This window comes from Lepisma saccharinum, chromosome 25, assembly GCF_977018435.1.
Source record: "Lepisma saccharinum chromosome 25, izLepSacc3.1, whole genome shotgun sequence".
NCBI classification, from domain to species: Eukaryota; Metazoa; Arthropoda; class Insecta; order Zygentoma; family Lepismatidae; genus Lepisma; species Lepisma saccharinum.
The window spans coordinates 45,751,857-45,778,580 of NC_139253.1; the positions used below are offsets into that span (position 1 = coordinate 45,751,857).

At 38.6% G+C, this 26,724-nt stretch overlaps 1 protein-coding gene across 1 annotated transcript in view; it reads right to left on the minus strand.

Moving 5' to 3' along the window:
* Window positions 1-26,724, minus strand: part of LOC145978763 (uncharacterized) — a 158,048-nt gene that overhangs the window by 121,860 nt on the left and 9,464 nt on the right. The window contains exons 3-5 of the mRNA XM_083111576.1: window positions 5,145-5,352; window positions 1,687-2,022; window positions 41-192 (exon numbers count right to left, since the gene is read on the minus strand). Of these exons, the coding sequence (XP_082967702.1) occupies window positions 41-192; window positions 1,687-2,022; window positions 5,145-5,352 (696 nt within the window). The remainder of the gene's footprint in view (window positions 1-40; window positions 193-1,686; window positions 2,023-5,144; window positions 5,353-26,724) is intronic.

Sequence of the window (26,724 nt, forward strand, 5' to 3'; positions counted from 1 at the left end):
TTGTATGCATTAAACAATCAAGTTTAACGTGCATACTTACCGAATGTTCCGACAAGCATTTGAGGAAACTTGTAGTTTCGAATCCGGGGAGAGTAACAGTCTTGTTCCCAAGTGTTATATTGATAAGGCTTGTCGTCAAACCATATATATGGAAGAAAGGAAGAACACCAAGTATTACTTCTTGGTAGTTTTCTACAAAGAAGAAAAAAATATTTAAACTTCCTCTAGTATAGTCGGAAACCATTTTAAACTGAAAAGAAACGATAATGTATAAGCAGGTCAACTAAAAACAAAGAAAACAGTAACAAAAGCAACATGACACAAAGCTGCAAATTATTCCTACATTAATTCGGGAAAATTTCCTGAAAGTTCGTGACAAGTGTTGAGTAAGAGCTGAAAATGTCTATCTGGCTGGAGATCTTAAACTGTTGTGGTAATGTATTGAACATTGGGTGCTGTGTGAGGGACAATCATGAGCTTGTTCTGTATAAAGTTTCCTTGCTGCAGACATCAAGAAGTTCTTTCTTGGCTAGGTGCTTCAGAGCAGATATCAAATGTTGATAATTCTTCAGATATTCGATGAATACCAATGGACTGCCATGGTCCAGATGGGATGATAACTCAATTTAATATGAGTACGAAAAGTTGTGTAATATACAGACAGTGCTGATGGATTATTCATCTCATAAATTGGTAAAATAAAGCCTTGCATACGTATCATCTTTTTTGTGCTGATAGAAAAGTGTTCTTAAAGCTGAGTTTTCAGGTGAGTCAATAAGTATTCCGAGATGCCTGTTGTGTTTTAAACAAATACAGATACATGCACATGTTGTAGGTTTATGAAAAATTTCCAGCGTTTACACCAATAAGAGAAACTACATGTTTACGTCATTTTGGAGAAGATGTATGTTAAATGGATGTTTAATTTCTCATTAGTTTTAAAATCAAAAGTTTACCAGAAATTGAAGAATTGAAATGGTCTGCTAGGTCTTTGAGATGTGAAACAAATAAGATAAAATTGTAGTTAAGTTAATTTGAACAGAGCCGAAAAGGTTATTTTGTGTGATTTCCCTATATTGAATATTTTTTTTTAAAAAAAATTTCCTCAGCAAATGTAGTAGGAGCATTATGTGCGTAATTTGATTCCAAGCTGTATTATGCACAATAACAATCAGAATCGACTGTAATACATTGTTTGTAAGAGTGTGCGCAATTCGCGTAATATATAACCTGAATATATAAGTACCTAGTAGCAATAATAATTTCATTAACAGACCCTAATATATGTGTGAATTTTGAAAAACGTAATAATAATAATATAAAATAACAATCTTGTTATTTAAAAACATCGGAAATAAAGAGTTCTTAAAGAAAGTTGACCTTTCATCTGGTAGATCTGCGAGAATGCTTATTTTTGTCACACTAATGATTCAAAATGTACCCACATACGAAGTCAAGTTAGCACTGATTTTGGCAATTTCGACAGTGGTAAACTCATCACAGGTTTAGATTTTGGATATACCTATTGTTAATTATTACAGTTCTCTAGGCAACAATATGTGTTGGATTCCAGAAATTCCTAGTATTATCTCATAACAGAGATTGTGTGATCACTGAAGCTCAAACATATTGTCTCCTCGTTTGTTACAAACAATACAATCGGTATCATATAACCCACAAGCTTACCTCTTAGGACACACACCTGTGGAGTCTGGAATTGGCAGAAGTTTGTCACTATCGTCCTCTGAGTAAGTTCGACTCCCTTGGGAAGGCCTGTCGTTCCACTCGAGTAAGGCAAGATGATTGTGTCTTCAATGTTGAAGTTTGAGTTGTAGATCTTCCTCGTTGACCCCTCCTGCACGAACTGGTGGAAGTCTATGAATCCCTGTGGAGCGTCTCCTATGACGAAGCCATACTGGCAGCTTCTGGCTCTCTTCATCATGGACTGGATTTTTGGCAGATACTGAAGGGTCGTAACCACTCCAATTGCGCCACAGTTGTCTATTTGCCGGGTCATTTCATCTGAGAAAACATATGAATATTGTGATGCACTGTGTGAACATGGTGCAGCAACGAATCACCATTATTTGTTTTCAAACCCAAAACACTACCATCTGAGTAGTGATTGTTTGATACCTTGGTGATTAGTCAGCGCAGCACACATAGGGTGTGTAGCAGTCCTGACATTGCCTTACTTACTGTAAGGGATTAGTTTACAATACAGAGTGTACCAAAATAGTGCTTACACTTTTGAATGTTAATATCAGAGAAACTATTAAAGATAACTTGACTGGACTTTTTGTATTTGAAGCTGCAATATCTACATTTAGTGTGTGTGCGAGCGTGTGTAGGCATTCTATTGTTTTTAGTTACAGCCCACCAGGCGGTAGGCATTTGTGTACCCAAAGTGGCAGAGGTGAGCATTTTTTTTTCTTTTGAGCAATGTAAGAAGTGTCAAATAACCACCCAGATCTCCCAATTTAACACCGATAGATTTCTACCTCTGGAAAACTGAAGAACGATGTGTACCCCAGAAAGTTATGGCTACTGAATGACATAAAACATGGGACTGACACTACCTGCGCTTCCCTTCCTGTGGAAACCATATCTGCTGTTTGTTGATTTGTCGATCTGTTCTATAGCATTGCAGACAAGGTATTGCTGCCATTGTACACCTATGACTTTAAGGTATGTGACACGCAAAACAGTTCATACTTGCTGTTATTAGTGTTCTCATATTAACGTTCAAAGAGTGTAAATACTATTTTTTGACACTGTATATATTACAAGCAAATCATAATTTCACCTATAAGGACCACTAATAGAATATACTTTAAATATGTAGTAGATGAATGGCATTTTCACAGAACAATACAAATTAAGTGCTAAAATGATAAACATTCCTCTTCAAAGTATAAATGAAAAAGACACGCAATTGTATAACCCACATCCCGAATAGCATGAAATTCAATAACTCAAGACATAATTCGATTCTATAATGGCTACTGAATGTCATATTCAATGATAACGGTCGCTTATACTGAGAATTGTTTCCGCATCTTATGATGCTGGCGAGTAGAAAAATTTAGACCAACTAACGTAAAAAAAAACCAGATAATATTGCTGTGGAGGTTCTGTTGTTAACTATAAGTCCAGGAGCTAAATATATTTAGATATTCAAGTACCTTAAAATGAATTTCGGGTAGAGCTAATGAGTTATCGCCCCTGATTAGCTTAATTTATATAATCAGACGTGCAAAAAAATTATATAGACACGGAAAGCCAATTCTGAAAATAAATCAATTTGTTTCAGAATGAAATTTATTTCTGAATTTATGAAGCGCCGCTTCTGGTTCCTTGTACACTTTGATGAAGCACTGAACAAGACATGAGATACACGGTGTAGGGTGTCTGACTGTCTCGCGGTGGACCCGGGTTCGATTCTCGGGATGAGTTATTTTCCAGCAATGTCTCTGCATGGAGAATTATGGGGTGTGCTCAAACTTTAATTAATGTCTTCATGGGGACAACTTTTGGATATAAAGGCGCAAGATCGTAGGAATGGTCACATCACCTCCGTAAATGGCCGAGATTATGAATGCGAACCTCCATAACCCCCTCTATGCCTTCATGGCATGTTGTAACGTGCAGGGGTAGCTTTACCTTACTACTTTCATTTATTGAAACAGTCATAACTACAGGGTGATTCAGAATTCCTATTACACACTTCTAGGGGTTGTAGAGGAGACTTAGTAGATCAAGTTTTGATAAGGAACCCATGTTCGGAAACGTACCGTTTTGGTACTACACAGGTAACAAGATCACATAATTTTCACATTTCCCGCTTCACGGTAGGCAACCCACATTGACGGAGGGAACGTCTTCAGTCACCTGACGTCATGTGTGCTGCTTCCAACGTCCTCTGCTTACAGTTGCTATTCAGTCGTTGCGGAAGACAGTACAGTATTGTTGAATACACGTTTGCTAAGAACACCGACCGAAGCTGGACGTAATGGTAGAGCTGCGCAACGTCTGTATGCAGAGCGTTTTCCGCATCGTGTCACTCCATCACATATATTTTTTGCCCAATTAGAGCAACGGCTACGAGAAACAGGTAACATCAAAGTTAACAGCCACGGACATGCCGCACTCTCGACGTTGAAGAGGAGGTCCTTCATCCAACTGACGAAAACCCGTCGACGAGTACTCGCACCATTACACGTCACATGAATGTGTCTCAGAGCAGCGTCTGGCGTATTCTTCATGACCAGAAGCTTCACCCGTACCACCCCCAGAGGGTACAGGCAATGGGTCCGGCAGATTTTGAATCACGTGTCAATTACTGTGCATGGTTTCTACACCATTGTGTGGAAGTTCCCGAGTTTTCTCGGCTTGTTCCTTTTACGGATGAAGCGCATTTCACCAGGGAAGGTGTTTTCAACAGTCGGAACAGCCACATTTGGGATGACGAAAATCCTCGTACCATACATTCTCATGGATTTCAGCAAGGGTTTGGCATCAATGTATGAGCTGGTATCATCGATGGTCGTCTGTTTGAGCTTCCTAACGGGTCCGAGGTACTTGACCTTCCTGCAAGAAGGATTGGCGCAGTCCTTGGACGATGTGCCGCTGCACATTCGCCAGCACATGTGGTTCCAACATGATGGCGCACCAGCACACTTTTCCCATGACGTCCGACAACATCTCAATCAAACATACTGGGACAGGTGGATAGGTCGCGGTGGACCACCACGATCGCCGGATCTAACAACTCGACTTTTTCGTATGAGGTCACATGAAGAGTCTTGTTTATGAGATTCCTGTAGTGTCGGAGGAAGACCTGTTTGCACGAGTTCTTGCTGCTGCAGCAGACACGATTCAGCACACACCAGGTATTTTTGAGCGTGTGTATGCAAACATCCTTCGGAGGTACACTGTTTGCAACGTACTTCAGGGTCGCCACATCGAGCAGCTCTTGTAGTGACGTAAAATATGTGATCTTGTCATCTGTGTAGTACCAAAACAGTACGTTTCAGGACATGGGTTCCTTGATCCACTAAGTCCCCTCTACAACCCCTAGAAGTGTGTAATATAAATTCTGAATCACCCTGTGTAACTTACTGAGAGCACAAGGCTTGACCCACCTTCTGTGTAAATAGGGTTTAGTGGCGTGACAACAATTCCAGCCTCTATTGCACCCAGCAAAACAATTGGATACTCAGGAAGGTTTGGCAAAACCACTGCAAGGATGTCTCCTGGCTTGAAACCGATTCGTAGCAGTGAGTTTGCAAACCTGGCACTCAAGTCTCTGAGCTCTGCAAACTTGTAACTCCTTCCGGTAACAGCACATTCCTGTGAAGTAAGATGGATAGATGGTAGAATTGGTTCAGTTATATAGGGTGAGGCAAAAGTCAGGTTACATATGTGAATGGCCACCGCGGTTCCCAAACCTAACAACTCTGGAGTTTTACTTGGGAGGGCATGTACGAGCCTGGGCCACCTTAAGGAAATGATTGCAGGCGCCATCTTCCAAATCACACCCACCAAACTAATGGAAGTGGAAATATCAAAACGAAGCATGGATGCAAGCATATCGAACATGCACTGTAACTGTAACCATTACATATCAATCATGTGTATGTGTGTATGAAGTATTTGTGTTCTTATGTAACCTGACTTTTGCCTCAACCTGTGTATACCAGAGATAATCTATTCATTGCATTGTTGTAATACTGAAGCCTTCTAAGGAAAAATCGATACCTTGTGTCACAGTCAGATTTATCGTCGACCTGCCTCATTATTATTATTATTCTAATCATTAGCCGTGAAAAATGTGTTTAATCAAGGTGTTTGAGTGTTTTTATTTGTATGTATATATTTGATCTGCCAAGCCAACGGGAGTAATCGAGGAAGTCGCGAGTCTGACGGGCGAGCACCAGAAAGGTCACGTTTTGCGTCTGGAACTTAGGAAATTCGACCTTAACGACAGCCATTCAAATATCTCGTGGTCTAGCAGCCGGACTGAAGCGAAACTTTTACCAGCGCAGCAACATGTATGCAAGGACGGATGTGTGGAGATTCGTCGCAATCAAGTAAGAATTACGGATGCCAGATCGAATTGGTTATAATCGATCAGTTTATGGACACAGATTGCAGTTGAGCTGTCGGCGCCAGCCTGGCCCGCACTTAATCCGAACGTACCCTACCAGAGCAGTAGTATAAAAGTATATAGGGGAAGGACAGAATTTTTCAGAAAGGAAGAGCCCCTCTCATGCAGATTTGGCTATACTTAAAACTTGCTCAACATGCCCATATGAGTTTTTTGCTCTAGTGTGGAACTCTGCCTAACCCAAGGATTTTGGAAAAATTCCCGAAGGGGATTTTTCAGAAAAGAAGAGCTCTTCTCATGCAGATTTGTTACACTTAAAACTTGCTCAACATGTTCATATGAGTTTTTTGCTCTAGTGTAGCACCCTGCCTAACCCAAGGATTTTGTAAAAATGCCCTCGGGAATTTTTCAGAAAAGAAGAGCTCCCCTCAGATTGATTTGCCCACACTTACAAAAGTTGCATCAGCCAGATTTTTGTCCATAAACTTGTCAAAAATTGATATTTTTTTGGCTACACCTGAAATTAAGCAAAACACCCACACACACACATATATACCCACACATACCCCCCCTCACACACACACACATACACACACATATACACCCATACATACACACATGTAATGCAAGAGCTCTTGCATCATGCTGTGCAACAAATTATTATTCAGCAACAAATTATGATGCAAGAGCTATTGCATCATGCTGTGCAACAAATTATTATCCAATGCAACAAATTATTAGCCATGTATTGTTTTTTAATTGCTTAATTATGATATAATATGATGATGTGTTATATTTTGATTGGTTTATTTGTTTCAGAAGTTTTAATTTGTGCTTAGGGTATATAAAGAGATTTTGCATTGCATCAGCCAGTATTGTGAGAGTGGCTGAGGGGAGCAGATGTGTTGTTACAGTCCTTCTCATACTTACAGGCCTGTTTGTTTTAATTTATATTTCTGGTATATTGAACAATATTTTGCCTGACATCCAGCTTGTTTATTGTAATCCACTCATATTTAGGGTCAGGCTTATATCTCTCCCAGCCTGTTATACAAAAAATCAATACATAACAAGGCTATTCTAGACATGCATGTCCGTGCAGGTATTTGCGGAGGGTCAGTTTAGATCAATATTTCTACTTGTGGGCTATTGGCCTTACAACCTGTCATAAGATAGGCATAGAGTTTTGATTTAAAACCCAAAAAATTATATAATATAACCGAGGATAAAAATTAATAATAATATTAATAATATTAATATTAAGTATATACACTAAATATACAAATCACACAGCTGAACCTAACTGATATTTTTATTAAGTATAAAGTTTTGAATTGAAGCCCAGAAAATCTTATATAATAAACAACAAGAAAAATGCCAAAACAAAAATATTGTGACCAATGCAATAAAAATATATTTAGCTCTAATTGGGCCAGACACCAAAAGATTTGTAACCCAGACAAATGCAGAACTCCCACAAAAATATGCCCCAAATGCCATAGAAAATATAACATGCAATACTTCACATATACACATAAAGATACTTGCTCTGCACAGTTATCAACATTGCCCCCACAACCATCTACATCTGGTCTGAAAAGGAAGCATGAAACACCTGTTAATGCTTCACCTGCAAAGCAGCCACGCTATGAACCTATCCATAGCAGTTTTAATGCCCAATTAAGAGATTATCGGTTTGTATCAGAGCCAAGATGTGGCATTGAGAATTTTTTGAACAGTATAAATTCTGATCTGCAGGCAATTCTAAATGCACAAAATGGCTCTTATAAGCTATCCCTCAAATTGTTTACACAATATAAGAAGCCAAATGGCACAAAATTTACACAGCCCCACATAACAGAAACTGTACCGGTATATTCAAATGCAAATTCGGACAGAATAATAAGCAGGTTGATGGAACAATTGAATATTAAACACTCTGAATTTGCTGGAAAAGAGTCTGGATGGAGCCTATGCGGCTCTCCGCACAAGTTATATGTTAATATTTCTGAATTCAGCCCATTACAAGGATCTACATATGTGCCATTACCTGCAAATATCAAAAACAAAAAAGTTGTGGTTAATATAAAAAATACCGACCAGAAATGCTTTTTGTGGTGTATTTTAGCTGCTTTGTATCCAGTTTCAAGCCATCCTGAGAGAATAACTTATTACAAACAACATGAACACAATTTTGATGAGGCAATGGAGGGTTTAGAATATCCAATGTCTGTTCAGAATATTGATAAATTTGAAAAAAGGGCCAAGCATATCAATGGCAAACAATTATCTATTAATGTATTTATTTGTTCCACTGGCCGTGGCAATTGCTTGATAGAACCTCTCAGAATCAGTATAATTGATGATGATTCTGCTGTTCCGATTGATCTGCTCTTAATTGAAGGGGATGGCACATATCATTACACTCTGATACATAATCTTGAAGCTTTGGTGAGAACACAACTAGACAAATCCAATACAATATTTAAGTTGTGCAGAAGATGTTTAAGTGTATTTGATGGTAAAAAAATAATAAAAGGGGTTTGTAAAGTGAATGCAGAAATTGCCAAAAACAAGTTAATTGAGCATCTAAAATACTGTAAAAACCATAAACCTGTTCATATGGTGATGCCAATGCCAAGTGAAAATTGCAAATTCAAAAAGTTTGAAGCCTTGTTGGAACACCCAGCATATATTGTCTGTGATTTTGAACCAAACCTCAAACCTCTTGCATTCTGCAATCCAGATCCTGAAGAATCTGCAATTACACCATACCAGCTACATGAACCTTCCAGCTTTTGTTATATAGTTATACGGGATGGTGTAGCTAGTGAGCCACACTTATACATGGGACCAAATGCCATCAAAGAATTTGCAGATAGAATAGAAAATGAGTGCCGTGACATAGCATCTAATATTTTATTAAAATCAAAGCCTATGTTGCCTTTAACAGAGAAACAGATTGAAGATTTCAACAATGCAGAAAAATGCCCGGTATGTGATTCTGAATTTTCAGATACAAATATCAAGGTGAAACACCATTCTCATACAGATGGTAAATTCAAAATGGCCCTGTGTAATAGCTGCAATATTAAGATCAAGAGACCAAGATTTCTCCCCATATTTTGCCATGGAGCATCCAATTATGATTTTCATCATCTGATCAGGTACGAGGGGTTTGACAAGCAGAATTTAAATATTTTAGCTGAAAATGATGAGAAATATATATCTATTAGCAAAATAATTAAAGTTAATAGTGTTCCTATTCACATAAGATTTCTTGATTCTTACAGAATTTTATCGGCTAGCCTGGCTACACTGGCCACTCAATTATCTGATGATCAATTCAAAATCACAAGTGCTTTGTTTCCAAATCAGGACCTGAAATTAATTAGGCGGAAGGGTGTATATCAATATGACTATGTTACAGATTTTTCTAAATTTGATGAGTGTTCCCTGCCACCACAAGAAGAGTTTTACAGCAAAATCAGAGGATCTGGAATCACTGATGAAGATTATCACCATGCCCAATTGATGTGGAACAATTTAAATTGCCAGACATTTGGTGATTATCACATGGCATATTTAAAACTTGATGTCACCCTCTTAGCTGATATATTGCAGGCATTCAGAAAATCTTCTATGCAAAATTATAAACTAGATCCAATATATTTTTTCAGTGCCCCGGGCCTAGCATGGGCTGCAATGTTTTTTAACACCAAAAAGCCATTGGATCTGATCCAAGATCAAGATACGTATCTGTTTATGGAGAAATGTATAAGAGGAGGGATGGTGCAATGTTCCCAGAGATATGCCAGAGCAAATAACAAATATATGCCTGATTATGATCCAGCACGGCCATCAAATTATATAGTGTATGTAGATGCAAACAGCCTCTATGGTCATGCCATGATGCAAAAACTGCCATATGCAGGGCTTGAATGGGTTGAAGATTTCAATATTGAAGATCTTCAGGACTTTGATGACAGTAATTATGGCCTATTCTTAGAGGTTGATCTGACAATTCCTGATGATTTGCACAATAAATTTTCTGATATGCCCCCAATTCCCGAGGTTCAGTGCTCACCTGGCTCTAAACAGAAGAAGCTCATGATGACTCTGGAGCCGAAACAGGGTTATGTCATATATTACAAAAACCTCCAGTTCCTGATGAAACATGGTGTTCAAGTGACCAAAATTGGAAAAGTTTTGAGGTTCAGGCACTCAGAATGGTTGAAACCATACATTGATACAAACACAGAGCTTCGAACATCTGCAAAAAGCCAATTTGATAAGGGCTTGTTTAAATTGATGGTCAATTCTGTATATGGCAAAACTATTGAAAATGTCAGAAAACATACCGATGTTAAAATAATTACTGACCCCAGCCTGAGCAAAAAATTGGTTGCATAGCCTAATTTCAATTACAGAAGAATTTATGATGAAAATATGGCACTTTTCAACATGAAAAAAACAAAGATTAAGTTTGATAAACCTATTTATGTAGGGGCTGTGATATTGGAATTGGCCAAATTACATATGTTAACATTGTATTATGATGTGTTGAAACCTTTTTATGGTGATAATATAAAATTGATGTACATGGACACGGATAGTTTTATTCTTGATATTAAAACAGAAGATGTTTATAAAGATATAGCACAGCCTGAATTGTTTAAATATTTTGATACCAGTGAACATACAAAGATTCAACTCCACAACAAAAAGGTGCCTGGCAAGTTAAAAGATGAGACACTTGGTGATGTTATTGTGGAATTTGCTGGGTTAAGTGCCAAGATGTACAGTTTTGAAACATGTAGTGGCGCTATTGCCAAAAAGGCCAAGGGTATTGGCAAAGTAACTGTTGAAAAAGAGCTCCAATTTGAAGATTACAAAAATTGTCTCAAATCCCAGAATTTAATCAAAACATCAGAATCCAGAATTCAGAGTGTGGATCACTTATTGACTTCAAATATTGTAAGAAAAGTGGCCCTGGACCCACATGATGATAAGAGATGCATTTTATCATGTGGCATACATACTTTACCATGGGGTCATTGTGATTTGAAAAATGGCAATCAATGCCCAATTACAGAGCATGATTTGAAATAAATAAACATGCCTATGAACTTATTTGGGTTCAAAAAACAGGCTATTATGGAGCTGCCAACACCACAACCCTCTTCTGATATGATATCTAAACTGAGTGGTTTCTTAATTATTCATCTGAACAGCATACTTACAGATGTTGATGATGAAACAGGCAAAATATTGTACATATTTAACAATAATTTAAATCATTACCAATTACCTGTAGGTGGGCAATTGCAATTTATTACAACCCCCGAGGGTGATGTCAAGATTTCAGTAGGGAGAAATATTTATAGAATTAAGCACTCAAACATGATTTCTGGCACTGTATATACTGTTTCTGCTGGTGACTGCTTATATATTGAGGTCCCTGGATCCTATGACAAGCTTATACCCTTTTTTATAGAATTAAGAATCAGATACTCTATAATAAATAACCACTAAATCAAAAATGCCTAATGATATATTTGGCCATACAAGACATGAAGATCACAGTGATGAGATTCTGATGCTTGATGTCAGAGTCAAGAAATTAAGAAGTGATTTACAAGCTTTACAAACCACACTCAATGCCAGTCTTCAATTAGAAATTACAAATTTACAATCACAATGCATGGACCCTCTTCTTAAAATTGATTCTGAACTCAAAGTGCTGCTTCAAAAATATACTGATCTGGCAACATTAGATAATTTTCAAAGTTTAGAAGAAGCTGTAGCAGCTCTTCAAGCCAAATTTAAGACCCAGGCTACCAACTCCGAGCAATTGAAACAACAATTGGAAGAGCAGATAAATAATGTCCAGACACAGCTCCAAACAATTGTCAAAAGCATAAAATCACAAGAAGATTTTGATCTAGTGATTTCCACTCTAAAAGAACAGATTCAATCACTCCAAATACCTAATCTGGGCCCCTTGAACAATGCCATAGCCGAGGTTAAAGAAAAAATTGAGACACTTGAAAATTTTATGAACAACTTGCCATCTTCTGATGCTTTGAGTGCAATAACTCGGAGTGTTGCCAACATTAAGCTGCAACTTGAAACATATGAAGATTTTGGAAAAATTCAAAGTACCATAACCCATCTTGAGGGTACAATAGCAGCAGTGCAAAGTGATTTGGCAAATGTACAAGAAACTCTAGAATCTCGCCTGCCCGGTATTGTAGATACTCTTGTTAGTGTCCAGCACCAAATCACAAAGCTTGAAAACCTCAACACTGAATCTGAACTATCTCATTTTCATCATTTGATTGATGATATTCAAACAAAACTTGAAATTTTACAACAATCCACACCCACTCAGGCAGATATAGCCCTGCTCCAAAATGCTATGCAAAATGTGGCTGATGCTTCTGAATTAAACAATGTTAAATTGGCACTTGAATTTTTGCAAAATACAGTATCAAATCTTCCTACATCACAGGAACTTAAAAATATTAAGAGGGCAGTGAATAGGATATTGAAATCAGAAGATATCAAGAATATCCAAGCAGAGATCAAACATCTCACTCAGACAGTGGCCACTCTACCAACCAATCAACATATTAATGAACTGCATGCCCTGTTTGAGGATATCAGAAGACTGGTCCATGATCTTACTGCTCAAAATTCAAAATTGGCAGTTGTTGAAAATTTGCAACAAATTGTAGCTAATATCAAGCAACAGCTAGGAACAATGGAATCCAATCAAGCAAATGCTCTGTCTGTTTTTGCCACCCAGCTTCAAGAAATTCTGCAACAATACAAGAAACTTATTGTGGACATAAAAATCAAGCCAGGCCATGATGATGTTGTTAGGACCATCAATGAGCACCTTGAATCTGTAACAAGCAGATTGCTTACAGCAGAAAAGGAAATAACAGGCATAATCGAGAATCCAAAACATACAGTAATTCTTGAATTGTACAGCATCCCCAACAAAGAATATGATTCACCATTTACACCAGGTGGCAAAATATATATGCTGTCCCCTGCACAATTTTATTACCAGTTTTTTGTTGGGGGCACACTGAGACCAATCAAGATCAAATATTGGCTTCAACCACAGGCACACCACTACCCCACCTTATCAATAACAAATGCTGATAACAAAATAAAAATCACCAGTGTAGAATTAGAGGATTTTACAGATCCCAATACATTAGAAACAGCCTATGCTGAAGATGATGGCTCTTTGGAATTTAAAATACAAATAGGGGACAAATTATATTTAGAAAATCCTGTAGTATCAGCTGCTGAACACCCCATAGTTGCAATATTCTTGTTTTCATATTATGTCTAGAGAAATTATTGTTGATGAATTACACAGACAAGCCAGACATAATTTTAAGAGACTCCCAGTAGTTACAAAGGGCATAGATGATTTATGGCAGAGCGACTTGATTGAAATGGCAAGTGGACAGTTGAAAAACTTAGACAAAATCAACAAGGGCTACAAGTATCTACTTACTGTAATAGATACATTTTCAAAATTTGCATGGGCTGTGCCACTCAAATCCAAGACTGGGGCATGTGTTACAGAAGCCATCAGGACAATCATCAATCAGAGTGGAAGATCCCCGCGCTATTTGCAAACAGATAATGGCAAAGAATTTTATAATTCAGTGTTCCAACAATTTATTAAAAGCCAGGCAATAAAACATTACTCGAGTTACAGTGACCTCAAAGCCTCAATTGTAGAGAGATTCAACAAAACCCTAAAAAATCTTATGTATAAACAATTTACACTTCAAGGTAATTATAAATGGATTAATATTCTTCCAGAACTTCTACATAAATATAACAACTCGGTCCATTCCACAATCAACATGAAACCCTCTGAAGTAACTTCATCTGATGAGCAAAAATTGATCAGGACTGTTTATTATCCTAGATACCAGCCAACAACAAGAAAGGCCAAATACAGGGTGGGTGATCAAGTAAGAATCAGCAAATATAAGCACTTATTCAAAAGAGGCTTTACAAGAAACTGGAGCACTGAATTATTTACAGTGGTTCAAGTTAAACCTGGGACCCTTAACACATATATAATAAAGGATCACCGAGGAGAAATTCTCAAAGGCAGATTCTATGAAGAAGAACTCAGCAAAACTAAACAGCCTGACACATATCTCATAGAAAAAATCATCCGCAGAAAAGGCAACAAGTTATTTGTCAAATGGCTAGGACTTCCAGAACACAGCTGGATCGATGCAGACAAAGTGATAATATGAGCACCTGGGATGTTATAAAAAGGCTGCCAGAACCTGAACAACAGATTAAGAGAAATGGCAACTTGCTGCCTGATAATATTAGGTGTCTTATTGTTGGGCCATCAGCTTGTGGTAAAACTACACTAATGGTTGATAATTTTTTATTGGCACCCAACTGGTTAGACTGGAAAAACAGGCACTTGTATGTCTTTTCTAAGAGCTTGGAACAATTAAAATATCAGCAGTTGATGAAGCTATATAATGGATTGGATATTGCCACTTTTGAATCAGATGTTAAGCCACTCCATGAATGTCTCGATAATTCTGTTGTTGTGTTTGATGACATTATACTGGATAATCAAAACAAGGTTAGAAATTTCTTTACACAGGGCCGACACAAAAACATTGATTGCTTCTACCTGGCACAGACTTTTTCTAAAATTCCGAAGCAGCTGATCCGAGACAACAGCAATTTTATATGTGTGTTTCATCAAGATCATACCAACCTCAAACACATACATGATGAATATGTAGGTGGGGACTTGAGCTACAATGATTTTTCCAAGTTTTGCAGTGGGTGCTGGAACCAGGACAGTTATGGGTTTGTCACAATTGATATGACAAGAAAACCCAATAGCGGCAAATACAGAAATAAAATCAACAATTTTCTAGACATTGAAATATAAATAAATAAACATGAAAAGGCCAATCATTGATGATCTTAAATTAAGAGATTATCTTGTAAAAAGATTTAAGGGATGGAAATCAGAGAACCGGGGAATTTATGAAAAACACAAACAAGCAGAACATCCTGTAATTGATGCTATTAGTGAATTAGGTAAGAATATCAAAACTGTTACAGAGCAAAATCAAAATTTGATCACAGAGCTTGTACCTGTAGCTGCAAGGAACATATTAGATTATCCAATCACCCCACTTTCCAGTATTCATACACCTAGTCCTGTTGCTCCTCGAAGAATTGAAGCTACTCAGGATCCTATTGAATTGGGTCTTCTTGCTCAAAAATATTTAACCACACCTAAAGACAATAAAGATGAGGTGTTTGGCTTATATGCTGACACAGAGCTTGATGGTAGTATCATACATAGAATTGGCAATTTCAGAGTAACATTTATGGGGGATGATCTGATTGTTTATGCAGAATCTCGTCTCGGAGAAAAAGGTGCTTTTGTTAAGTACCCCGGCACACCTGGATTGTGGGAACTGATAACTAGGAAGAGGCCTGGCAGCTATACAGATCAAGACTATGAGCACTACAAAGAAATATTAATAAAATCAGATGCTCTATACCAGAACAATGATCCCACACAAAAAAGAGTCAAGTCTAGCAGTGGAGCAAAATACAACAATTTAATCAAGCCCATATGGTCACAGATCAAGACTGGCAGTGGAATCAAACAATACAACACCCTGCCTAAAGAATTTGTGTGGGTTGATGATGTCAGGAAACTTGTAGATAGGTTATTGGTGATAGCTGGGGAGGAAAATGCTGGCAACCACAATTTTTACAATGAAAAGGTTGGAATTATGGACATGATAAGCACAAAATTGTCTAATTTTATAGTGAATGACACTAAGGGGATTGGATATCTCATAAAAATTATTAATACTCTACCACCTAAATTTTGGAATATTTCTGAGGGTCGGGGCCTGGTTAATGACATTATAAACAAGCTGCCATTTGAACTACAAATTCCAGGCTATCAGTATTGTGGTCCAGGCACAAAATTGGATCATAGATTAAACAGAGGGGATCCTGGTGTAAATCCCCTAGATGCTGCTTGTAGAGACCATGACATAGCATACAACACACATTCTGATCTTGACAAGAGACATGTTGCAGACAAGAAATTAGAAGAGGCTGCATTTGGTAGATTTGTAAGCAAAGATGCTTCTTTAAGTGAAAAAATAGCAGCATTGGGAACCACCATAGCTATGAGCACCAAACAAAAACTGGGGGGGGGGGCTGTAAATATGTATATAATAAACCTAGAATGAAGGCCAAGGGTGTTATGTATCAAATACCTTATGCAGGTCTTAAATCTCTTAAAACTATTGATAGTCTTTTAACCAAAAAGCAGCGCAAGAAAAAAATTCTTGTCTTGCCAAGAAACATGGTAAGAAATTGTTGCTTAGCACCCCCCAATTAAAAAAATTACAGCAATCAAGAAAAAAATCACATGTGGGGGGATTCATATTTACTATCCCTGCCATCTTAGCTGCTCTCGGGGCTGTTGGGAGCTTGGCTGGGGGATCAGCTGCCATAGCAAAAACAGTAATAGATGCCAAGAAAAATAGGGCAGAATTAGATGAGCAGAAGCGCCATAACCTGGCCATGGAGAAACAAGGCAAAGGTGTTAAGAGAGCCATGAATAAGTTTAAAAAAAACAAGAGCCGCTTACAAACCAAGATATTGAAGCTTTAATCAAGCCACTGGGCATCAAAAATTTTAGAGGTGTGTACATGTCTGATTCTTTACCAGAACAACCACTCAACAAAGAGTGTGGTATTGTTAATTTGGATAAGTACAAAAATCAGGGCACTCACTGGATCTGTTATCTTAAATATTTAAAAAATGAGGCATTTGTGTTTGATTCATTTGGAGGTGTTCCACCTGAAAATTTAATAAAATATCTAAATTCAGCTAATCTTTATTACAATAATGCCCGTGTTCAAAATTTCAAAGATGTTAATTGCGGACATTTGTGCTTATCTGTTCTCAGATATATGTCTCAAATAAATAAACCATCAATTGAAAATTTTCAAAAAGCCCTGTTGTATCTGAAACATCATGGGGGTATTCCATCTCACCAGCCAAAATTCAATATTGAAACTCAAATTACATGATGACATAGTGTATCCCAAAACAATAGCTCTCAGAGCATTTTACGGCATGTACTTGATCCCTAATATTACACACCACAACAATACAATTGCAGTAGGGGATCAAAAAATTGTCATCACTCCAGGGCAATATAATCTATCCACTCTAAATGCTCAATTACCCAGAGGTATAGTGTTAAGTCAAAATTCTGTCACTCACAGAGTAGAGATTGTATCTGCTACAGAAACAGTGGATCTGGGTACTATAGGAGAGCTGTTAGGCTTTGAGAACAACACAAAACTTGAACCGGCCATCAAACACACTGCTATTAATATACCCAAATTCTTAGCCATAGAGACTCTGAATATTCACTGTAATGTGGCCGAGGGTATGATCACCAAATCAAATGGCATAGGCACTCACAAACAAACTGGCATCATTGCAACATTTAAACCTAATTCTGAATTTATGGAGCCAATCATCTACACTCCATCCCCAACATTATATTTTCCTGTGTGCCATAATAGAATAGATAACATTGAATTGATGGTCACTAATGAAAAAGAAGAATTAGTTGATTTTGCTGGAGCCACAACAACTGCTATCATAGAGATTAATATTTAAATAAAAATACATACAAGAAGAAAATGGAAAATATTGAGAGTTATGAGCTACAATCATTCCCCCCAAACAGGAGGACATTTGCAAATTTAAATCAACCCAACACAGAGATTGAGGTTGATCTTGATGTAGGGGATGGCTTTATACACCCCCACAGAGCAGATCTATACATCAAATTTGATGTTGTAAAGCTCGATGGAACAGATTATCCGGCAAATTCAAATATAAGATTGGTAGACAATTTTGTGCCGCATCTGTTCTCTGAAATTGAGATCAGAAAGCATGGCGTTGTTATAAACAGAATAGATTATCCCGGCATTACCTCCACAGCTTTGGCCACATTAAAATTATCCAAAACCGAGGCTTCTTACTACAAAATAGGTGGATTTGAGGCTGGTGATAAAATTATATCTAAGAACCATACTGTATTGTTTCCTATGCGCCTATTGCCAGGATTCTTCTCAGATTACAAAGATATTATGTGGAAGGGTGATTTAAGAATCACATTTAGAAGAACTGCCAATGATAACAATGCTCTGATGAGGTACAGTGCAATAAACTCTACAGGGGAAGCTTTGACCAATACCCTACCTGATGCAGGCAAATGCATTATTCAGACTATGGAGCTAAGAATCCCAGTTGTTGAATATGAGGCCAGTTATGCTCTTAAATACAAAGCTGATATAATAAAAAATCCACAGATTCCTCTGCAATTTTATACATATCAATGTGTACAGAAGCCCGCATCTGGTACTTATTATGAGTTTGATGCTACAAATTCATTCTCCAGTATACAATATGACATGCCGGATTTTGTGGTGGTACTGTTTCAGACTGGGAGACACAATAATCAGGAAAAAAATTCAAGTAAATTTGATAACTGCAACATCAAGAATATATATCTTAAAAATGGCAGAAATGAGGTATTTCCTAGGGAAAATTATAATTTAGACATTTCCAAGGATGATTTCCTCAAATTATATGAGGCATTTACGGCATTCAAAAGGGTCACTACTGGCAATACTGACATGTATTACACACCAGATGAATTCAAAGCACAGAGACCCATGTTTGTAATCAACACTTCAAAAAGAAAACAATTTGTGGTTAATGACAGGACAAACATTAAAATTATCTGTGAATTCCATGAGGCATTACCTGATGACACTATATGTAGTGTTATTCTCATAGGTGAAAAATCATATGTTTATGATGTAAGAAATGAGAGAGTCACAGAACAATTCTAGAGATCCGATTCAAACACAGAGGCCCTTTGGATATAAAACAACACTTTACCGTCAGAAAATATATTACCTACCCATTTTATAGCACCTCTGCTCGTGGCAGAAAAGCTTTTATATATATTACCTACCCCCAAATAACACAGCACATCTGCCAAAAAGCCTAAATAAAGAAATATTGCAATTATTCTGTTGCGACAAGACCAAACCAGTTTGCATGACAATATCCGAGAAGGCAATACTAGGAATTTCCTCAATATGATAGATGGTAAGTAATTTTCCTGAAAAGAGCATAGTGTAGATAAGAATTTCTCTTTGAGTTCCATGACAAATGACATGTAATTTCCCTCGGAAAAGGCACAGTGTAGGTAATGTCAACAGATATAATCTCCCAGGCATTTACTAATGATGATGAATAATATGTTATTTCTCTCTGAAAAGACACAATATAGATTATATCTGCTGGCATACAACTCCCGGGCATGCAATAATTTATTGCTGGCCGAAACATGGGACTGATCAAAAGATTATAAAAACATGGAAGCAATAAATTATGTTTGTCCGCCTCTCTCCCATTGTATTGATCGGGCAATTTTTGCCTGCATAACAGCAGTTAATAGCTGAGCTGATATGCACAACACTCCACTAAGTTCTAAGACCCAATACCTATGAGCTGTATATCAATTCAAGATTTTGACAGAAAAAACACACTATAAACAATAAAATCATATGGGAACTTGGCACTGTTTTAAGTATAGGCAAATCAATCTGAGGGGAGCTCTTCTTTTCTGAAAAATTCCCGAGGGCATTTTTACAAAATCCTTGGGTTAGGCAGGGTGCTACACTAGAGCAAAAAACTCATATGAACATGTTGAGCAAGTTTTAAGTGTAGCAAATCTGCATGAGAAGAGCTCTTCTTTTCTGAAAAATCCCCTTCGGGAATTTTTCCAAAATCCTTGGGTTAGGCAGAGTTCCACACTAGAGCAAAAAACTCATATGGGCATGTTGAGCAAGTTTTAAGTATAGCCAAATCTGCATGAGAGGGGCTCTTCCTTTCTGAAAAATTCTGTCCTTCCCCTATATACTTTTATACTACTCAGAGCACGCTCTGTCCAGGCTGGGAGACAATGGAGCGAAGAGGAATGACCTCTTGGGAAGCGTACCTTCAAGCGTTCTTTTTCGAAAACTGTATAAAACGAAAGGACCTGCCATTTCGACACACAGTTTTACTGCGAGTTCCGAGGAGAACACATCCACGCGCTCCGAACGTTGAGACTACCATTGTGCCGACTCGTCGTGTGTTGTTACCTATTGGTGTGAGGACGAGTGGAAGTGCGCCAGCCTACTGTAGTCGTCCGAGCGAGTTTGTGAGGAATGGCTGTAAGCGAGATTTTGTCCTTTTCGTGAAGTGAAACGCTCATAAGCATGCCCGGCTGACTGTAGATAGAGGAGAAGGGCCACCCTCGGTGCGTCCCGATGCCAGACGAGACACCACGACGAATGCCTACATCACGCTGAAAACCCGAGCTACGCCGCCTGATGCCTACCAGCCGCCACAGAGAGGGAGAGATATGTCGAACGCTGCCATATCGACGTCCCGACGCTTGAGATCGTCCGACGGTGATGGAGAAGACGCCGACGACCCATGAACTACCCCCCGCCGCCCATATGCGACGTCCGAATCACACCTAACCACGAAGATGCTCACCGACCCCGAGAGGAAGAGACGCCAAGGCCCTTGACGTTCCCCGAGCGATACCGACGACCCATCGTCACTGATCCGCCGAGGAACCAGATGCATGAACGCTCTTCACCTTCTCGTCGTCGCGATCGAGGAAGAATAGGAAAACCTTTCGTGTGCATACTAAGTGATTTCAATCGCCCGCGAAGACACCAGGATGCGCCGTGGAACCAGAGAGATGGTAACGTATTCATCTGTATGAATGTCAACACGTACCGGCTCGATTGATATTTAGAGAATGCCCTAGAAATTCGCTGATGTTTTGAAAACGCCCACACAACTCGACACTTCGTATCAGACTCCCGTTGCGTTTAATATTTGTATTTAATTGTCTCAGGTCAATTTTACTCATTTTTTGTGATTTTTAATGTTCTTAAGTTCACTGTTGTTTGTGCTCCTTTTGTATTGATTGAAGTGCGCACTGCTAGAGTAAAGCGCCGCCCGCTTAATTGTTTTATCTATTTGAGGTTATTTTCATTTTAGTATGTGTCAGCGCTGTGTCGCTGCTAGCTACGTCAGGTCGCGTATGTGGTTATGCTTAATGTATTTGCCTGGTAATATTAATTGCTCGTCGCGGCGAAGTGTTGAAGTTCCGCCCGCTAGAGAGTATACGTTTGCGTCACTCAACGGAGGTTATTGTAATGTTTAGGACCACGTGAGGCCAAGTAAAAGGAAAAACGTCCGCCCACGTGAGCGTAATTGCTGTTGAGACGCTTTGTTTATTCTGGACAAATAATGTATTGTCACCGCACAGACCTATTTTTAAAGGTAAACTTAAGTAAGGGCTGGCTAGTGATTTGAATAGAATATACTTTTTATTTTTATGTTAATTTGGGCAATATCATTTCATACGTATGTCGCTACCTGTGATTTTCAGGTATGCAAATAGCAGCTTCCCGGCTACAGGTAAAAGTCTGGTAATTGAAATTATGTGTGTTTTCTTTTTGATATGGCTAATCGCCATGCACTATTGGTCACCGTCCCTGTACACGAACTCAACCTGGACCGTTAAGCACTTTCACTTGTCCGAGGGAGATTTTGCCGCCTCTATCTAGGTAGTGGTAGTTTTTGTTTTCCCGGGCAAGGGAGGGCGTTTACACTTGGATAACATTACTGAAGGAACGTGCGCCCGTTTTTGGACATTTTTCATTCTAGAAATATAAAATCCTAAATCTTCTGGCGTCTGATCTTTGGTGTTGCATCTTCGAGAAGGGTGTGCACTGAAGCAGTTTGTTATGATGTGTCCGTAGAAACATTGTCAAGCGTTGCTTGCTTCTGTGTTTACGCGTTTAAAAGAAGCACAATGAGCGAAGGTCTTCCGACTGCTATTTTCCTCCTCTCGCTCACGGAAGGTCCACTCGTAACGATGTTCTTTAGCAACCCTCGCGTTACACTCGCAAGAGGCTGGCTGGCTGGCTGATTTGTCTTGATTAGTTGATGTGGGAGTTACGTTTCCTTGACTCCTATTTGAATGTTTTCCCCTTCATTGGCGTTGTTATTGTCCTGTCATCACTGTCCTCTGCGACTGTCGCTCGAGGTGGTAGCTCAGCCTGCTCAGGAGGTTATACCAGTTACCAGTTACGAGTCTTGGCTTGTTTACGCAACATTGTGGAGTACCAGCGTCTGTGGACACCTTGCCTCCTCTTTGAATTGTTATTGATATGGCGTGCGATGTTTTCGGTGTTGAATTCCACTCCTGCAGCTGTCGCTTGGGGTGGGAAAGTGAGGGTGGCAGTGGCGGTTAGGCTGTGGTCACTTTTTACTTGTTCTGGCAGGTCGGCTCAAGGTCTTGGTAGACGATGACGATGAGTGTGTCTGTGCGGGTTGGCGGTACCAATGGCTCGTGCCGTTGGATTTGGGTTTTCCTGGAGTTTGGCCCAGAACGTGGCGGTTGTCCGCTTGATCACGTCATCTAACGGTGGAATGTCGAGGTCTTCGTGGAGTTGGATGTTTGTTGTATACCTCCCGTGTCCGCTGATGATACGTAGGACCCTGTTCTGTATAACTTGGAGTCTGCGGTGGGTCGTCTTGGATAGGTGTTACCAGGCAGGGCAGGCGTAGAGCAGAGCTGATCGGATGATTGCCTTGTACAGTTGAAGTCTGGTTTCCAGCCGCAGTCCTGGCAAACGTAGCATCGGGCAAAGTCTCAGGAGAGAGGAAACTATGACCTTATATACCCCTCGCAATCAGTGATGCCAAACCTAGCATAATGGTGCTAAACCTAGCACAATTTAATCGTTGATGGCACCTAGCACCCTGTGTTTGGCATAATGGTAAAACATAGCATCATCTGCAAACGCGCGTTCCTGGGAGACAGATAAATTGAATTCAAAGGAATGTGTTTTTAGGAAATATGTTTTTACGTAAAATCCGCAGATCTTTTCGGCGGACATCTTTCAAACAAGAGGTGCTTTATCCTCCCTTATTTAGATAACGAGGAACATTTTATGGAAGAAAATTGGTAGAAATTTGGGGTCACATATAAAAATTCCTAGTCGTCGAATTTTTTCCAAATATTTCAAGTACTATATTGAACCCATTTCATTGGTTAAACCATTGTAATTAATTTTATTCGGGAAATTCCCAATATTGTTTAACTGTAGTAATAAATAACACAAGTTCACAACTACATGCATATATTAAACTTACAACCTAATTCATCAAATAATAATCATAAAAATAATAATAATTATTTAATACTAATATAAATATTAATAGTAATTATAATAAGAATAATATATCCTAGCATAATTTAGTCGCATTTAGCATAATTTAAGAGTTCACTACTCGCAATTCCAACTGGCGACTTGGAAACAACGAATCAGCGATCAGTTGACTGACATCGGGCATTTTCGAGTCACAAGGCACCGAAAGTTCCTGGCGGGACGAAACAAATGACCATCGAATACACAGCATGTTGCCAAATGTACTGTAAAACGGAGGTGGGGGAGAGAGTTGACCAGCGCCGTTACTGGATAAAAGTTGTACACAAAACACCCAAACACTGCACGAACAAGCTACAAAAACAACTGACAAAAACAGAAGTACGCTTGGCAATGTTGTAACGGGAGAGCGATGTTACCTCTACAGCTTTTACGTCGCAACTGAGGTGGTTGACACTCACCGAGGCACGCAGATAGAGAGATGTAGCAAATAGTAGATCAGCCGCCAGTTGAACTTTCGATCAGTGTAATAGGTATGAATCTATGGATTCAAAGCAGTTGCAAGAAGTTGACTTCGGGTTATGAGCGCCGATGACACTTGCCCTGTAGCTAAATGACCCAGAGAAATTTATGTAAACGTTTTCTCATTGGATAGTAGTTGTCACGTGGTTGGGCCTCAAAATATCTGTGTTGACTCAGCGTTGCGAAGAGAATAATGTGGAGGTTGACCTACTTGAAAGCGCGTTTCCTGCGGTAGGACAGAATTAGCACTCAACCAGGCACGTAGCCAGGGGAAGGGCTAAGGAGGCCGAAGCCACCCCTCCAAAATCCTACAAATATCTAATTTAAATAGTGGATAATGGTAATTAATTTTACTTCCTTAGTAGGGATTAAACATTAGATCGAAATAAGTTTAGTGTATAATAGAGGAATCAGACTATATTTTCATATTCCACCATTTAATCCAAAGAATAAATGGATCCACAGTAACAAAATTTATAACTTTCTTTGTGAGAGGTCACAAAGTATAAACTTCATGAACAAAATTTGGCCCTAACTTCTAAAGCCTTTTTTTGAACGAAATGTGCAAAAGTTAATAAGAAAATACAATAACTATGAGTTTCAGTACATCAATTGTACAAAATGAAAGAAAATAATGGACAACAGTTGTGTTGGATATTCACTCATACAGTGGATCGGATAGCAAAGTCTCTCCATTTATATAATAATAATAATAATAATAATAATAAATTTGTATTAAAATTTATTTTTAATAACTTAAAATAGTTATCATTGTAAAATAACAATTATAACCATGGTAATAATCAATATTGTCATTATTATTTCTACTAATTATATTTTATCAGTGGCCTGCCCCCTCTACAAATATTTCTGGCGACGCCTTTTCTGATAAGGGATGAGCCCCCCCCAAATAGAATCCTGCCTACGGGCCTGCACTCACCTAAAAGTTGTTGGGCAGGACAGTCCTCAAACGGTTCTTCGGCAATGGAGGATATATTGGTATTGTCAATAAGCATTACGAAAGCTTATATTATTTACACGGTAAATGTTTGTGAGAATGATGTTGTTTTATTAAACATCTTCTGTGATTTTTCAATCGATGTTTTGTCTACGCAAATTTAATTGTGTGCGGATGATTTGAATGTGAATATTTCTATTTTAAAAAATCCTCAAAGGAAAAAGTCTGGGGATCGTGCTGGCCACAAATGTTTTAAGTTCAGTCGTCCTGAAAACGCCATATAACACCTTAAATGGTTATACTTGGTGTTAGTTAATAACAGTAATAGAGTTGACAGTTTTAATTCTCTCCATAACGTTGCGTTGCTTTCTTAACACAGCGTCCTGCCGGCCTCCGCAGCGGAGTGGTTAGCACATCGAATTTCATCATGTCATCACTCATCTCCATCTTCGCAATTAGCCAAAAGTGGCACAAAAGCGAAGAAAAATAAACTAAATCAATCAATCATTAACACAGTACCCGACCGTGGAAGATGAGATTAGCTCGAGAGGACGAACCCACTCTCGATAGGGGAAATAGGTAAAAACTTGCACGAAACAATGCTGTATGTTCCAGATCAGTATTTCGTTTGTGTTTTTATAGTTTTTGCAGCTCCTAATTCCTCTATTACCGTATTTTGCCGATGACGTTACTATGCGTGTAATTTCATTGTAGTTTCAGCAGTGGGCTATTTTCACGGAAACTGGTTTCCTTATCCTCTCCACTCCTATTTTGCCACTAGACTCGTCCAGGCAGCGCATGCACACTTTCGTCGATGTTCACCACTAAGGCAGACGAACTATAGCTATGTTGTGCAAACCAAACGTAACTCAAATATTTAATTTACAGATGTGATCATGGACGTCCGCAGGACTTTTTCAAAGGGGGGCAGAGTCACAGAAATTTATTATTACTACTACAACTACTACTACTACTACTACTACAACTACTACTTATGTTTTTTAAATTACATTCAATTTGCTTAACTGCATACTTAACATTTATTAATGTAGGACAAACAGCTGTTTTTTATAGTTAGCTAATCAGTGTAAAATAGACTGTAAGCTTAAACGTAACCCTACTTAAAAAAAAATATAATAATAATAGTTGCTGTCACAGAAAAAAATACTATTTGTTATAAAATATCTCTACAATTTTACCATTCGAATTACATTAATTTGAATTTCAATTTGAATTTAAAACTTTGGGTGTGTCAGCACTTACGCTATTTTGCACCCGTCACATTATAAGGGGTCCAGCCCCTTACCATAACTAAAATAGCATAGGTAATTGCATTGTCGTGTTACTAAAATATTAAAATATTCTGACTTTCGTTAAAAGCTGAGGCTGTAAACGGACACTCAGCACGCACAAGGACAAAAAACAGGACAACACACAAAATTATACCGGCCATAGTGCCAGTCGCCAGAGCCTCGTTCGTCTGCAAAATGCAGTCCAGGGTGTACTACGTGGAAGTGAGGTTGACAATTGGGTGTACTCGAATTACATTAACTCTTTTCAGAAATCTCGGGGGGGGGAGGGCTAGTGCCCTTCGTGCGGGCTCCCATGAATGTGATTGCTTTGAATTTAAGAAAATAAAGTAGGTGATTGGGAAGAATTGTCTAAAACAGGGAAGGCGGGTCAAATGGGGACATTCGGCTTCTCACTGATTAATGCTGGTACCTGGGAACCAATGCCGTAAA